This window comes from Mauremys reevesii, linkage group 5 (genome assembly GCF_016161935.1).
Source record: "Mauremys reevesii isolate NIE-2019 linkage group 5, ASM1616193v1, whole genome shotgun sequence".
NCBI classification, from domain to species: Eukaryota; Metazoa; Chordata; order Testudines; family Geoemydidae; genus Mauremys; species Mauremys reevesii.
Window position 1 is genome coordinate 88,058,028 of NC_052627.1, and position 16,859 is coordinate 88,074,886.

At 49.1% G+C, this 16,859-nt stretch overlaps 1 protein-coding gene across 4 annotated transcripts in view; it reads left to right on the top strand.

The window, feature by feature from the left end:
* PDCL2 (phosducin like 2) overlaps positions 1 to 9,598 on the top strand; it is a 38,552-nt gene extending 28,954 nt beyond the window's left edge. For all 4 annotated transcript variants that reach the window (XM_039539409.1, XM_039539408.1, XM_039539407.1 and 1 more), the window contains 2 exons: positions 1,654 to 1,862; positions 9,339 to 9,598. In XM_039539409.1, the coding sequence (XP_039395343.1) occupies positions 1,654 to 1,862; positions 9,339 to 9,514 (385 nt within the window). In that variant the 3' untranslated portion in view covers positions 9,515 to 9,598. The remainder of the gene's footprint in view (positions 1 to 1,653; positions 1,863 to 9,338) is intronic.
* Positions 9,599 to 16,859: the final 7,261 nt, after the last annotated feature.

Sequence of the window (16,859 nt, forward strand, 5' to 3'; positions counted from 1 at the left end):
AAATCCTACTTTCTGTATTTAATAAGATCACTTTTTACATATTAATTAACCCAGAGTATGTATTAATACTGGAGGGCGGGAACAGCTGTGCATACCTCTCAATCAGTGTTATGGAGAGCAAACAATTTAGAGGGTAAAACAGATTTATTTGGGATTTGGACCCCATTGGGAGTTGGGCATCTGAGTGTTAAAGACAGGAACGCTTCTTAAGCTGCTTTCAGTTTAAGCCTACAGCTGTTAGGGGACGTGGCTCAGACCTGGGTCTGGGTTTGCAGCAGGCTAGTGGGTCTGGCTCAAACCAGGCAGGGCACTGAAGTCCCAAGCTGGGAGGGCAGGGAAAGCAGGGGCAGAAGTAGTCTTGGCACATCAGTTGGCAGTTCCCCAGGGGGTTTCTGCGATCCAACCCGTCACAGTGGTGTAGTCGAGCAGGGTCTGTGCACAGCTGATTGCTTTGAGATACTGGTAGTGATTTTAAGTGAGTTTTAAGTGTGGTGGCTGGAGAACAGATGACTGCCTTCTCAAAGTGCCACTGCGACTGAAGCGCTCTGAGCAGTCCACAGTACAATGACCCTCTTTAAAAACTGGGCCTTCTTATCAATTTTGAATAGTCCACACTAACCCCAGTGTAAACACTGGAATTCGTTAGCGCTGTACTTGATGCCAAGCGGGCAAGATCATTTTTACCACCTCACGGGTTCACAGCGATAACACAACAGGGAACCGTGGCCAATGGGAGCTTCGGGGGAGGTATCTGGAGGCGTGGCAAGGGCAGCGCGCAGAGCCCTGTGTCCCCCCCAGGGGCCACACAGGGACATGGTTAGTGGCGTGGGGCCAGGGTAGGCAGCCAGGGAGTGTGCCACTGCAGGTAAGTGGCGCCGGGCTGGACCCCGAACCCCTCATGCACCCCGCCCCCCAACTCCCTGCCCTAAACCCCCTGCCTGCACCTCGCACCTATCCTGCACCCCAACCCCCTGCCCTGAGCCCCCTGGCTGCACCCTGTATCCCTCCTGCACCCCAACTCCCTGTCCTGAGCCCCCTGCCAAACCCCTCCTGCATCCTGCCCCCCAACTCCCTGCCCTGAGTCCCCTGCCTGCACATCGCACCCCTCCTGCACCCCAACCCCCTGCCCTGAGCCCCCTGCTGCACCCTGCACCCCCATGCACTCCAACCCCCTGCCCTGAGCCCCCTCATATACCCCGTACCCCTCCTCTGCCCCAATCCCTTGCCCTGAGCCTCTTCCTGCACACCGCAACCCCTCCCACGCCCCGCAGTCCCTCCCACCCCCCAACCTTTATGATGTTCACCTTAAAAAAATAAATAAAATTCCCTGGGTGCTCACCCTAATGAAATGTACTGCGCATGCCTATGCACGTGGAGCTTATATAGGAGTAATAACCAACAGTATATGTATCATGACATTCATGTAAATATTTTAGATTTTTATTTCAACAGCCCTTTTCCATAAGACTCCTTGTAGGAGAAGCCAGAGAAGAAAGCTGTAGTGGAAGTCCCATTATAGAACACAGTAGAAGCATACTGACTCCATGTAAAAACTCTATTCTTGAAAGGTTATTTGTATGGATTCTAGTATTTTCTTGCATGTTTCAAACTGTTGTGTCAGAACTTTCATCAAACCTATCCAATTTTTTCTAGCATCCCACTGTGCTTACTAGTTAACCAGCATCTCAGCCTGCTAGCCAGAAAGTTTCCAGAAATCAAGTTTATCAAAGCCATTGTGAACAGCTGTATTCAAAACTACCATGACAGATGTTTACCCACAATTTTTGTGTACAGAAATGGTCAGATAAAGGGCAGGTTCATTGGAGTTACTGAATGTGGAGGGACAAATCTTAAACTAGAAGGTAATATAACAAATATGTTCAAAATAATTCTATAGTAATCTAATGTAATTAATAATCATAAATTCTTAAGATCACTTCTTGGTGTAGAACAGTCTTGTATAGTGTTTTTGTACCATAAACAGGAAAAGTTAGGAATTAACTGTTAACAGAAGCTTCTGCATTTCTACTGTAGCACAAATATTAGTACATGTTGATAGCTTGCAATGCTATAGATAAGGTAGGTGTGGTGGGGATGGCACCTGTGTAACATCTGATCTTTCCTATGGGGGAAGATTTGATCTAAAAAAGGGTATACATTCCCTCTTAAGTGCGAGTCCCCAACCCAGTTCCATGGGACCAGGCTACGCAGGATCCTTTTCCATATGCCCCCCATTCCACACTGGGCTGCGTGACACTTACTAGCAGAAAACCTCATTAACTATCTGATGGTCACTTGACACGCATTTTTGTCTTTTCCTAAACTATCCAAGTTCCAGTTCCATTAATATATATTCTGCAGCTATTGCAACACTATTCTATCTATCTCTATATTATAGGTACTTACATGGTCCCCATTACCATAATATCTGAGCAAATCACAATCTTTTTAATGTACTTATCCTCACAACACCGATTTGAGATAACAAAATACTATCATCTCCATTTTGGAGGGAGGAGACTGAGACACAGAAAGACTAAATGACTTGCCCAAGGTCACAAAGGAAGTCTGTGGGAGAGAAGGGTTGTGTTATGTGTGCAGTGGATCACTTTTGTGTGGATAAGTCCAGGTTCCTAAAAGCAGTGGGAAAAACTGAACCTATTGTTTCAATTTCTTATTCCCGTCCTTAAATATAGTTCTTGGTGTTCTAACGGCACCTCTCTTTGAGACCTTTATGAGAATCTCTGTTTACTTGAACCCAGGCTCATATCCTATGAAGCACATTAGACCTCAGTTATGCAGCAGAGATCCTGGAATTATGCAGCATGGATTCTCTCTCTCATTCAGTTTAATCACTGTAGTGTTTTGTTTAATTTTTTTATGTTAAATTGAATTTTATTTATACTGCCCAAACTGCTAAACTACCCATGTGCTGCACATTTTTGAATTGACGAAGATCTCCATTGTAGAACTTGTCAGGGGAAACCTGGAGGTTTTGACAGCTGTGAAAGGGACAGTTAGTTCTTAGCTCCCCAGAAGGCATGGATACTAGTTTGGTTCTGAAGAAGCAGTGGAGGCTTTTGGAACCAGGGAGGGGATGCATCTCTAACTTCCCATTTTTCAGCAGGGGCAGAAGTTACTTTAAGCTTTTGGGGTGGATGGAGCCTTGAAGTCGTTATTCCTCACTCAGCAACTTCCACACCACAGTCTTTAATATCAGCAGCACAAAGGGAAGCAGTTTAAACCACTTCCTCATCATCTTCTGCTCCTACAACTTCTATTCCTGAGGGCATTCTGTGCCAAAACATTACAAATTCTGCAAATTGTATTTGTCAAATAAATGTGGAGGCTCCAGTATGGCATTGGGAAGCACAGACTACTGGCTGCACAGAGGTGGGAGATCACTGTGCAGCTCTCCCTGGGACATGGACTCAGCAGTGAGGCTGCACCCAACCCTGACACCACCAACCCTGGGCCTACCACAGAAACACTCCAAGGCCCTGATGCTCCATTTGGGCAGGCAGGCTCAGCAAGGCAGGATCCAAGTGTAGAGGGGCTTAGTGAGGGGGATCCAGGTGTGGCTTGAGAGGGTTTTGTGAGGGCCAAACTGGGTATGGCTGGCTCAGGGGGGATCTGGATGCACAGAGGCTTGTTGAGGGGTTCTGGGTGCAACGGTAATGGAACTCTGCAGGGGGGTCCAGGTGAAGGTGGTTGGGTTCAGCAGGTGGCATCTGGGTGTAGGGGGTATAGAGCTCAGCAGGGGAGTCTGGGTGTGGGGGCTCAGTGGGGGGTCCAGATGCTGGGGAAGTGGATTGGGGATCCAGGTGTGAGTGGGTTGTAAGGGTGGTCCAGGTGCAGGGAGAGTGGGGCTCATCAGAGGGGGGTTCTGAGTGTAGGGGGGTGAGGCTCGGCATGAGTCTGAGGGGGTCTGGATGCATGGTTGTTGGGTGGATGGGGGAGCAGCTCCCTGTATAGGGATCCTTCCCCCTACAGCTGACAAGTGACGGGTGGAGGAAGCGGGGGTGGGGAAGCTTTCAGAGCTTCCTGCAGCGGGGGGAGAAATCTGGGGGTGGGTCTGACCTGGCCCTGTATGCCATGCAGGGGAAGAGGAAGTCCTATTCTCAGCCCAGCTGTGGCAAGCAGCTGAGCCTGGCACAGGGTAGGAGCCACCAGCTGGGTTTTCCCCAGTCCCGCCTCCTGCCCCACAGTGATTTACCTCTCTTCCGGCTGCCTTGGGCACCCAAAACATATTGCTGGGGAGAATCGCATAACCGCTCTTGTGGCTTCCCTTTACTTCCCCATCAGAAAGTCATTTTTCTGCAGAGAAGCAAAGAAATCTGTGGGGGACATAAATTCTGCACATCTGCAGTGGGCCAGAATTCCCCCAGGAGTATCTTCTAGTCAATAGATTTGATATGATGCCTGATACTCCGGTCCCAGGCTTGCTTTCTAAACCTTTCCCTTCCCAGTAGGAAGAATACATGGGTCATTTCTTTGCAAAATGGAGTGGAATTACCATGGATCACTGGGTTTTAGAGAGAACCAACCTGGAAAATGTGATTCACTTCCTCTTTGTATTGAATACCAACTTCCATTTCCCCATCCAATTTTAGGGTCATGAGCCAAGATATTCTAAAGTGACGTGTTTTTTGTGTTCTTCGATTTTTGGGTATACAACTTGGGACATTCTATGTGGGCCTGGTTTTCCAAAAGTTCTGAGCCATCTACCCTGTGAAAATTGAACTTATTTAAGGTGTCATGTTAGGCACCTAAAGTGAGGCACCCAGAATGACTTGTCACTTTAGAAGATCATGTCTCCTGTTCATGACAGGATGCTTAAAAAAGAGATTCTCTTTGTGACTAGGAACCACAGTAGTGGTATTTTGTTAGTTTCAAGGCAAGGAGTTCTACTCCCACTATTTTCTTATTCCAAAAAGAAAAGGTAGTCTGTGTCCCATCTTGGGCTTGAGACGACTAAAATATATCAAAATATTTATGGTCCAGGTAGCAACAGTAGCCTCTCTCTCTGCATTATGTGTTCAAAGCTCATTTGGGTTTCTTGTTTTAAAGAATGCACATCCATATTTCCATCAAGGATGCTTATGAGAAAATAACTTGGTTTATATGTGACAAGCAATCATGTTCACTACAGCTCTTTAGAAGGACACTGTCAGTTTCAGCCACATATGAACAAGTATGTTAAGGTGGACACTTCAGCTACTCAGGCACACATGAATGGGGTTAAAAAACCGATTCTTTATACACAATAGCTATATTCAGTTTGCTGCATGACTGCTACTGTAACACATAGACTGGAGTAGTGGTTGTATGCTACTGTTTTCCTTTTATAGAGATTTTTCAGTTCATGAACCCACAGGCCATGCCCCTGCCCCACCACTACTATCCTGCTAATACCCTTCGCTTCCAGAAAATGAGGGGTATGTCTACACTACGGGATTATTCCGATTTTACAGAAACCGTTTTTTTAAAACAGATTGTATAAAGTCGAGTGCACGCGGCCACACTAAGCATATTAATTCGGCGGTGTGCGTCCATGTACTGAGGCTAGCGTCAATTTCCAGAGCGTTGCACTGTGGGTAGCTATCCCATAGCTATCCCATAATTCCCGCAGTCTCCCCCACCCATTGGAATTCTGGGTTGAGATCACAATGCATGATGGAGCAAAAACAGTGTCGCGGCTGATACTGGGTAAATGTCGTCAGTCATTCCTTCCTCCGGGAAAGCAACGGCAGACAATCATTTTGCGCCCTTTTTCTCTGGATTTCCCTGGCAGACGCCATAGCATGGTAACCATGGAGCCCGTTTAGCCTTTTTTCACTGTCACCGTATGTGTACTGGATGCTGCTGACAGATGCGGTACTGCAGTGCTACACAGCAGCATTCATTTGCCTTTGCAAGGTAGCAGAGACGGTTACCAGCTCTACTGCACTGTCTGCTGCTTTGGAAATTGGCGATGACGGTTACCAATCATATTGTACCGTCTGCTGCTGTCATAGGTGCTCCTGGCTGGCCTCGCTGAGGTCGGCCGGGGCCGCGTGGACAAAAATGGGAATGACTTCCCAGGTCATTCCCTTCTTTATGTTTTGTCTAAAAATAGAATCAGTCCTGCCTAGAATACGGGGCAAGTCTACTAAAGAACCAGAGAGCACAGCCGCTCTGGGGCAGAGCCCCAGATATCCCGCAGAAATGATGAGTTGCATGCCATTCTAGGGGGCGCCCCTGCAACAACCCCACCCGTTGCTATGATGAGGACGGTTACCAGCCCTATTGCACTATCTGCCAGGACTGAATCTCCAGGACACAAAGCTTAAAGAAGGGAATGACCGGGAGTCATTCCCATTTTTGCCCAGGCGTCCCCGGCCGACCTCACCGAGGCCAGCCAGGATGATGACGAGGATGGCTATCAGTCATATTGTACCATACCGTCTGTCACCGGGGAGGGGAGGGGAGAGGATGCTGTTGTTTAGCGCTGCAGCACCCCGTCTACCAGCAGCATCCAGTAGACATACGGTGACATTGAAAAGAGGCGAGAAACGATTTTTTCCCTTTTCTTTGATGGGGGGAGGGGGGTAAATTGAAGACATATTCCCTGAACCACTGGCGACAATGTTTTTGACCCTTCAGACATTGGGAGCTCAGCCAAGAATGCAAATGCTTTTTGGAGACTGCAGGAACTGAGGGATAGCTCGAGTCCTCAGTCCCCCCTCCCTCCCTCCATGAGCATCCATTTGATTCTTTGGCTTTCCATTACGCTTGTCACACAGCACTGTGTTGAGTCTCTGCTGTGGCCTCTGTCTATCATAGCCTGGAGATTTTTTCAAATGCTTTGGCATTTCGTCTTCTGGAATGGAGCTCTGATAGAACAGATTTGTCTCCCCATACAGCGATCAGATCCAGTATCTCCCGTATGGTCCATGCTGGAGCTCTTTTTGGATTTGGGGCTGCATGGCCACCCATGCTGATCAGCGCTCCACGCTGGGCAAACAGGAAATTAAATTCAAAAGTTTGCGGGGCTTTTCCTGTCTACCTGGCCAGTGCACCCGAGTTCAGATTGCTTTCCAGAGCGGTCACAATGGTGCACTGTGGGATACCGCCTGGAGGCCAATAGCGTCGAATTGCGGCCACACTAACCCTAATCCGACATGGCAATACCGATTTCAGCGTTACTCCCCTAGTTGGGGAGGAGTACAGAAATCGGTTTAAAGAGCCCTTTATATCAATATAAAGGGCTTCGTTGTGTGGGCGGGTGCAGGGTTAAATCGGTTTAACGCTGCTAAATTCGGTATAAACACGTAGTGTAGACCAGAACTGAGCTATTGTAGAGCTTGGCTTTGTGACTTGTGGAGGCCTGTGAAATCATGCTGTGTGCCCTCTATGTATCCAAGCCCCACTATGAAGCACAATTGTGGTGGTTCTGCTCTGTTGTGTGTTCTCTATAGCTCTCAAGATTTTGCCCTACACTTGTGCAAAAACTGTTGGTGGAAATATTTCAGTTTTTCTAAATATCTATATTAACAGTTTATCCACAATTCAAATAAATCTCAATTTGGATAGAGGTATTGAGAAGCTATATTGGATTGCCAGTACTAAAATCTTTTACGCAATTTTGTTTGCTGCACTAATAATGTTTTTAATACTGGATGTTCGGTGGTTCTGTGCCTGACTCTACATTTCAGATTTGCACTCAGTAGAATTATTGGTTTGTAAGAAATGACAAAATAGGAAAATATTTAGTTTCTTGGCCAATCCTTGATTGATTTTCCATCGAATGGAAGGGTTAAATGATGTCCTGGAGTAATCCAGTTTGGACAAGGGCTGTTTTCTAAACAACTGTACTAATATAGACTGTCACCCTAGCAAGGTTCTATCATAGTTTAACATGGCTTTTAATAGTTGGATGTAAACACACACCAACTCTCTCTGTGCTCTAAACAAGGAGTATATCAATGGAACTATAAATGTAAAGTTGGTGGAAGACAAGAATCAAGCCCACAAATCCTGTTACAATAGTAAGTGTGTTTGAAAAGGATCTTCTTCAGCTATCCCTCGGGGGTTCATTGGTGAGTTTTTAAGTGGCTGAGACCAATTCTTGCCCTGCAGATTTTCCCACAGAAGTGACAGGTGTAAAATCTTGGAGGAGACATAGTTGTTGGCTGAAGTGTTGTGCCCTTTCTTTCCTCCACTGTCACTTCTCTGTCTCATGAGCACATCAGTTCTCCTCAGAGTGAGCTGTGGCTTGGTGTATGGGTGGTGCCACTGCGTTCTGTTCCGCGCCAAGTCCTCCCAGTTTGTTGTGTTGATGCCTCCCTTTTTGAGGTGTACTTTCAGTATGTCTTTGAAATGCTTCTGCTGCCTTCTGTGAGCCCTTCTTCCCTGACTTAACTGAGGGAAGAGTATTTGCTTCGGGAGGCGATTGTCAGGCATATGTACACAGTGGCCAGCTCAGCAGAGTTGGTATTTCATGACCTGCGCTTCTATACTGCTGATGTTGGCTGCAAAGAGAATGCTGATGTTAGTGCATTGGTCTTCCTAGCTGTTCCTGAGAATCCTCCTGGAACAGCACTGCTGGAACCACTCCAGCCACCTGAAATGTTATCTGTAGGTTACCCAGGTCTCACGCCCATAGAGAAGAGTGGGGGTGACAACTGCCTTGTAAACCAAGATCTTGGTACCTGTTTGTAGATCCCTATCATTGAAGACTCGTTTAAGTAGTCTTCTAACAGATGTGCTGGCACAGGGGATCCTGTATTCAGTTTCTGTGTCCATGCTGGCTATTTGGGAGAGGTGGCAGCCAAGGTACGGAAAATAGTCCACATTTTCCAGGGTTTCTCTGCTGATGGTGATTTGTGGAGTTCAAAGAGTAGTTTGTGCAGGTAAGGGCTGGTAGAGTACCTTTGGTTTTCCCAATGTTGAGAGAAAGACCCTGACTGTGATAGGCATCTGCAAAAAGATTTAGGGACAAGAATCAAGCTCAACAATCCTGTTACAATAATAACTATGTTTGAAAAGGATATCTAGGTGGTAGAATGCCTTTTTCACAGTAGAACTTCTATTTTAAGAGGAAACAAAAGACTCAAAAGGCCCGTAGGTACCCAACTCCATATAATAGCTACTTTTAACATGGTGTTACATGTATGTTTCACTTGTTATAATTCATCTAATCTCTTTTTTGATTGTCTGCTTTGAAAATTCAATTATCAGTCCAGTCCATTGTTAAAAAGCTTTTAACAATTTGCAAATTGTATGTATAAATGCATTTTATTACAGTATCTTATTTTTTTCAATTCTCTGTTTTAAGTCATTATTTGTTGTTACAGAGCTTGAATGGAAGTTAGCACAAGTTGGAGCAATAGAAACTGACTTAGAAGAAAGCCCCAAACAAAACATTACCGATATGATGATGTCTTCAGTTCGAAGTGCTTCTATTCAAGACACCAGCTGTGCTAGTAGGGACAATGATGAGACCAAATGTTACTCACATAGGAATTTTTAATGCTAGTACTCTGCACTGATGTTTGTATGTTTGGTCAACATATGCATGTTTATTACTGGTTTCATAAATCTGAAGCAATGCAGAGATTTGTTTTATATTTATACTTGCAGTTTAAACTTCTAGAAAATAATTAATATACTGTCTAAAGGCCAAATTCTACCCTTGGATATACCCTCATGGCTCATATTGACCTGGAAGGGCCTTGATTCTCCACTTCATCTAAGTTCCACTCAACTGGAATGGAGAGGTGGGGTCACAGGGAGCTAACCATTGCATTCTGATTCAGGGCTGCCTGGCATCAGGGCAAGATGGGATGCACAGGGGTAATACTAGTGTCACTGGTTAACGATTGAGTGTAACTGAACTCCACTGTGCCAAACCTCTTCCCCATTTCTCCCATCAAGAATCTAGCCCAAAGGATATTATAGGCACACCCATCTAGGAGCAGGATTTAGCCCTTAATCTGTTGAATAATGCAGTTTTTTAGTACCTGAGAACTGCATTTAGTAATCTTCTCCAATGTCAAGGATAATTCTCCAACTGTTTCTAATACTGACTATTAGTCTCAGTTTTCTTGAAGAGGAACTGATGCTTACTTCAAAGTAGTGCAGTACAGTCATGGATGAACAAAGCCTAAAGTTATGGATGTAAATGAGGGGAAATGTGTCCTAATTCGGCATTATTAGGTATTGTGGCTATATTTCAGATAATATAATAATGTACTTTCATCATGCTCTCCTCATGTCCTCAACTGAAAAAGTCTCACTGCACTAATGAAGACTTCTCTATATAGAGTCTACTCAGGACATGTCTACACTTAAAACGCTGGATCGGCGCAGCTTCATCAATACAGCTGTGCTGCTGAAGAGCTTTAATGAAGATACTCTAAGCCAACTGGAGAGCACTCTCCTGTCATCTTAGTTAATTCACCTCCCTGAGAGGTGGGTTAGGTCGGTATAACTATGTCACTCGGGGATGTGGACCAATATAGGTCTGTAGCGTAAACCTAAGATGGTTCATGGACTATATATGCATAAACATCCAGCATTCAGTTCACACTCATTACATGTATGTTCAGCTATATGACTGAGCAAAAACATAACAGAGTGGGCAGCTTTCTACTGGCCATTTTCTAAAGATCAATAGATTCAAGAATTCAATAATGGTTTTGCTCATAGTAATCTAAATAATTTTACATTGGATCTGCTCATACATTCCATGCACTGCAGCTCATAGTACTTTCAATGCAAACAACTAAGAACTATGCATTGGCACCTGGAGTATTACTGCCTTATCTCACTCACTCCAAGGTAGGAGTACTTGTGGCACCTTAGAGACTAACACATTTATTTGAGCATAAGCTTTCATGGGCTACAACCCACTTCATTAGATCCATAGAATGGAACATATAATAAGCATATATATATACATACAGAGAATAATGGGAGCTGGTCGGGGGAGGTGCCTGTGGGCAAGAGCTGCGTGGAACTGCTTGCGTGCCTCCTCCTAGGAGCCGGACCTGCTGCTGGCCACTTCCAGGGCACAGCACAGTTTGCCTGCCTCTGCACCCCGGCTGCACTGCTGACCGCGCTGCAAACCCATGCCCCAATCTCCTGCCCCAGCCCTGAGCACCCCCAACCCAGAACCCCTTCCTGCACCCCAAACCCCCATCCCACCCCACCCCAGAGCCTGCACCCCCAGCCGAGCCCCCTCCTATACCCTAAACCCCTCATTCCTGGCCCCACCCTGCAGCCTTCACCCCCACATCCCAACCCTCTACTTGAGCCCTGAGCCCCTTCCACACCCAAAACCCCTTATCCCCAGCTCCATTGAGTCATGAGCATCAACAGTTCTGCTTCGAGTGATTGCTCATATCCATTCCATGTAGGTGTGTGCGCGCCGCGTGCACGTTCGTCGGAAGACTTTTACCCTAGCAACTCAGTGGGTCGGCTGGGCGCCCCCTGGAGTGGCGCCACCATGGCGCCAGATATATACACCAGCCGACCCACCCACTCCTCAGTTCCTTCTTACCGCCCGTGTCGGTCGTTGGAACAGTGGAGCACGGCTTAGCTGACCTCCACTTCCCTAGCTACTTGTAGTTTCTCTCGTTAAGTATATAGTTCAGATGTTTATAGTTGTAGTTAACCTTATTTGTTTGTAGTATAGTATTTATTTCACAGGGGTTCGGGGTTTATCCCCTTCCCCTCACCCGGTGCCGGGTCCGATGCCCGGTCCACAGGGTTTTATAATGCTCTGCCGGCCACAAGCTGATGCCGACAAGAGATCCTCTCCTAAGTGCCTCGAGGAATCTCACCTCATAGATAAGGGCCGCATTTGTGAGGCCTTTAATCCGAGACCAAAGGAGAGCGGGACTTTCGTCTCAAACAGCTCCTGAGGGAGGCAGCTCTTGCTCCTCCGCTCTCGGCACCGAGCACTGGTTAATCTTCAAGGAGCGCTCCCTCGGCACCGGATCGCCGGTACCGCCAAGGCCTCAGCGCCGACCGTTGCTGGCTCCGACGTCCACTTGGCCTGGAGGATGAAGAGGCACAATATCCTTGCTGCGTCCGAGCCGCCTGCTCCGCAGCCGAGCGCTATGCTCAGTCGGATCGCCCGGCACCGATGTCTGCCGCGGCACCGACAATATCCGCACCATTAACTCCGGCCAGGCAAGAGCCGTCGAGTCCGGTGCTGGAAAGCTCCCCGGTACGGTCTGTGGTCGAGCTCACTATGAGGCTGCGTCCGAGCCGCCTGCTCCGCAGCCGAGCGCTATGCTCAGTCGGCTCGCCCGGCACCAATGTCTGCCGCGGCACCAACAATATCCACACCATTAACTCCGGCCAGGCAAGAGCCGTCGAGTCTGGTGCTGGAAAGCTCCCCGGTACGGACCGTGGTCGAGCTCACTATGAAGCTGCATCTGAGCCGCCTGCTCCGCAGCCAAACGCTATGCTCAGTGGGATCGCCCGGCACCGATGTCTGCCGCGGCACTGATGATATCCGCACCATTAACTCCAGCCAGGTAAGAACTGTCGTGACCGGTGCTGGAAAGCTCCCCGGTACGGACTGTGGTCGAGCTCGCTATGAAGCTGTGTCCGAGCCGCCTGCTCCGCAGCCGAGCACGATGCTCAGTCGGATCGCCCGGCACCGATGTCTGCCGCGGCACCGACGCTATCCGCACCGTTAACTCCGGCCAGGCAAGAGCCGTCAGTCCCGCACAAGACCCACTTGCCCCGGCTTTTTGTCTGCCCCCTCCCCAGATGAGGCGGTGGCAGAAGTGTGCTCCTTAGGCCCTCCCCTAATCAGCCTGGGAGCCCATCAGGACCTCCCGAGACGGGTGGCATTCACTATGAATCTCCAGGTGGCCACTATCCCGCCCGTAGGCACGGGAGTCGAATGCATGTGCATGGTATCCTCCAGGGGCGACGGGCACCTATATGTACGTCTTTCCCCCTGCTCCCTTGTCATCTAGTGGGAGACTTTACGGAGTCGGGTTCTCAGATCTCCCGTCAAGAGTTTGACGCCCTCCTGGAAAAAGGGTTCAGAGTGGGGAGAGCTTCCCTCCACACCTTGTTGGAGGTAGCGGACTCCACAGCCACGGCTCTGGCCTCGGGTGTTGCCACGAGGTGCATTTCATGGCTCCAGTTATCAAGCCTTCCCTCGTAGCTGCTACACACTATACAGGACTTGTCCTTAAATGACAAAGGCCTGTTCTCAAAACTGGCCCTAGGCTGCAAGGCCCAAAGGTCAGCGAGGTCACTACGCACTCCCTCTTGGCATGTACATGCCGATGTCTCACCGCCGACCTTTCCGCCCAGCCTCGCCGCCCTTACCCTGCACCTAGCCAAAGACAAGGCTTTGCCAGCAGGTGACGCTGAGGCAGTCGTAGGCATTGGTCGGGACCCCTAAGGGGCCAAAATCAGGGTCCTCCCAACCACCAATCGGGCAAAAGCCTATCCCTCCTCGTCCCTCTTAGGGACCCCTCTCACGAGCAATTCCTCTTGCAAGAGGTGCGGGCGCTCCTCACCATCGGAGCTATAGAGGAGGTTCCACGGTCGAAAGGGACAAAAGGTTCTAGCCCCACTAGTTCCTGATCCCCAAGGTAAAGGGAGGTCTCAGACCTATCCTAGACCTGCGGGAGCTCAACAAGTTATGTTATACCTGGAGTTCTGCATGGTATCCATGGGGACCGTCATCCCATCCTTGGATCCCGGAGACTGGTATGCCCCCTCGATATGAAGGGCGCGTATTTTCACGTCGCCATTTATCCTTCGCACAGCAGGTACCTCCGGTTTGTGGCCAACCGTCATTTCCAGTTTACAGTCCTCCTGGCTGACCTATCCAGCCCCCTGTGTATTCACAGTCTCTGGCTGTAGTCACCGCCCTCTCCACCACTGTCGGATACACGTTCTCCGTATCTGGACGATGGGCTCATTCCAGGGGCCACCGGGGCCCAAGTTACCACTCGTGGGCGTCGACGAGGTCCTATTCCTGCGTTTAGGCCTGAGGATCCATATAGCGAAATCCACCCGGATTCCCGCTCAGGGAATACACTTAACTAAGGCCACTCTGGACTTCAGTATCGCACAGCCTGCTTACCTACGCCTTGCTTTCACGCGTTGGTAACCATTGTACAAGGTCTACGGACCTTTCCGGCAACTCTGGCTTGAACTTGCCTAGATTTTCTGGGCCACATGGCTGCCTGCACGTGCGTAACCGAACATGCCAGGCTTCGCCTCTGTACACTTTAATCGTGACTCACCTCAGTGTACCACCCGGCCACAGACAGCATGGTCATGGTCGCCTCAATCCCCCCGAGCGTCCTAGGCTCCCACGACTGGGGGTCGACGCCCTCTCGGACGTGTGCAGGGGTGCTGTTCCATCCACCTCACCTTCGGTGTCCCCCATGATGGATGCCCCATCTCTTGACTGGGGTGCTCACTTGGGTCAGTTTCCCACTCCAGACCTTTGGTTGGCTCAACAGCTGCCCTTGCACATCAATGTCCGGGAGTTGAGAGCAGTCTGCCTTGTGTACCAGGCGCTTCAGCAGCACCTACAAGGCTTTTGTGTCTCCGTGTTCACAGATAACACAACGGACACCCGTTGCATAAACAAGCACGGAGGAGCACGGTCCTCCTCTTTTTGGCAGGGAGCTATCCAGCTCTGGGTCTCCTGCACAGCTCAATTGACAGACCTGGTAGCGTCCTTTCTCTTGGGGACCGGAACACTCTGGCGGATCGCCTCAGCAGTTCCTTGCTCTCAAGTGGTGGATTCCTCCGGATGTTAGCCATTACATTTCCGGAACTTCGCTCTCGCGGGAACGGAACGAGAGAGAAGTTCTGCTCATGCCAAGGCCTCCCCCAGGACTCGATCTTGGCTGTTTTTCTGATGCCATGGACGAGCCGTCTGCCGTCCGTTTTTCCCACCGCTCCTGCTGGTTCGCAAGGTCCTGCTAACACTCCGCAGGGACAGAGCGCATCTGATCATGATCGCTCCAGCGTGGTCCAGGCAGCACTGGTACACCATGTCGCTAGACCTGTCGGTAGCCAACTGATTCCCCTGCCTCTTTGCCTAGACCTCATAACGCTGGGTCACGGCAAACTTTACCACCTAGACCTGCAATCCCTGCACATCTCCGCATGCCTGCTGTGGGCCTAAACCGATCCGTGTTACATTGTTCTGCCTCGGTTCTACAGGATTCTCCTGGGTGGTAGGAAGCCTTCCACTCGGTTAACGTTTCTGCCCAACTGGCAGTCTTTCTCTTGCTGCTACGAAACACAATGTTTCCCCCACAGAGGTTCCATTCTATTTCCTCTGGGATTCCCTATGATCTTCAAACAGCAGCGCCTGGCGCAGTTCATCATTAAGGGTGCACTTGGCAGCCGTCTCTACCTTCCTCCCAAGGGAGAGTGGCCGCTTCATATTCTCACACGCTGTGGTTTCTAGGTTCCTCAAGGGCTTGGGGCATTTATGCCCCCAGGTTCACCGCCCCACCAACTCCTGGGTCTTCAACCTGGTTATAAGCAGACTTATGCCTGCTCCATTCGAACCACTGACAACATGCTCGCTGAGATACCTGTCCTGGGAGACAGCCTTTTCCTTGTCGCCTTGCATCGGCTGGACAAATCTCCGAGCTTCGGGCTCTCACAGTGAACCCATGGTACACTATGTTGCGAAGGACAAGGGGCGGTTGTGACCACGTCCGGCCTTCCTCCCTAAGGTGCTGTTGACCTTTCATATCATCCGGGATATCTTCCTTCCGGTCTTCTTCCGAAGCCCCATTCGTTGCGACGGGAGCACATTTGCCCTCCCTAGACGTCCGGAGGGCGCTCGCTTTTTATGTCGAGCAGACAAGCCTTTTTGTACACCCCCAACTCTCCGTTGTATTGGCAGACCGGATGAAGGGCCTACCTGTCTCCTCCGAAAGCTTTCCATCTTGGGTGAAGTCATGCATTTGCTCCTCCTGTGACTGGCCCATGTTCCATCGGGCCACCTTACTGCTCGTTTCACCAGGGCTCAGGCTTCTTCTCCTGCCTTTCCGACTCACATACCCTTCCAGGGGCTATGTCATGCTACTACATGTTTGCTACAGGCAAAGGTCCTCTATCCGGACCTTTGCCTCTTTGGTCTGTCTGTCCAGAGATGATGCAGCCTTTGGCTCAGCAGTTTGCATTCTGCAACATCTCACTCCGACCCCACCGCCTACGTAAGGCTTGGGAATCACCTACATGGAATGGATATGAGCAATCACTCGAAGAAGAAAAGACGGTTACTCACCGTTGTAACTGTTGTTCTTCGAGATGTGTTGCTCATATCCATTCCAAACCCACCCTCCTTCCCCACTGTCAGAGTAGCCGGCAAGAAGGAACTGAGGAGTGGGTGGGTCGGCTGGTGTATTTTTCCGGCGCCATGGTGGCGCCACTCCAGGGGGTGCCCAGCCGACCCACTGAGTTGCTAGGGTAAAAGTCTTCCGACGAACATGCACGCGGCGCGCACACACCTACATGGAATGGATATGAGCAACACATCTCGAAGAACAACAGTTACAAAGGTAAGTAACCATTTTTTTTATTCAGCTGGGTCCCCAGAAAAAAAGTTTGAAATCCATTGTTCTAGATGATGACTGACTGAGTTGAACTGTCTTTCATTAACTCTACCTTCAGTTCTTTCCAGAAAAATGTTTTTCAGTTTCCTTTGGAATTGGTCTCCAAGATGATTACTGTATTCCTCCTCAACTAACCCATTTTTCTTCCTTTCTGGGTAAAGCAGGTGCCTCATACCCCCATGGCAAGAAACTGTTTTTATTAGATGTTAGTTATGTTCTCAAATTTAATCCATCTCATTCTCAAGC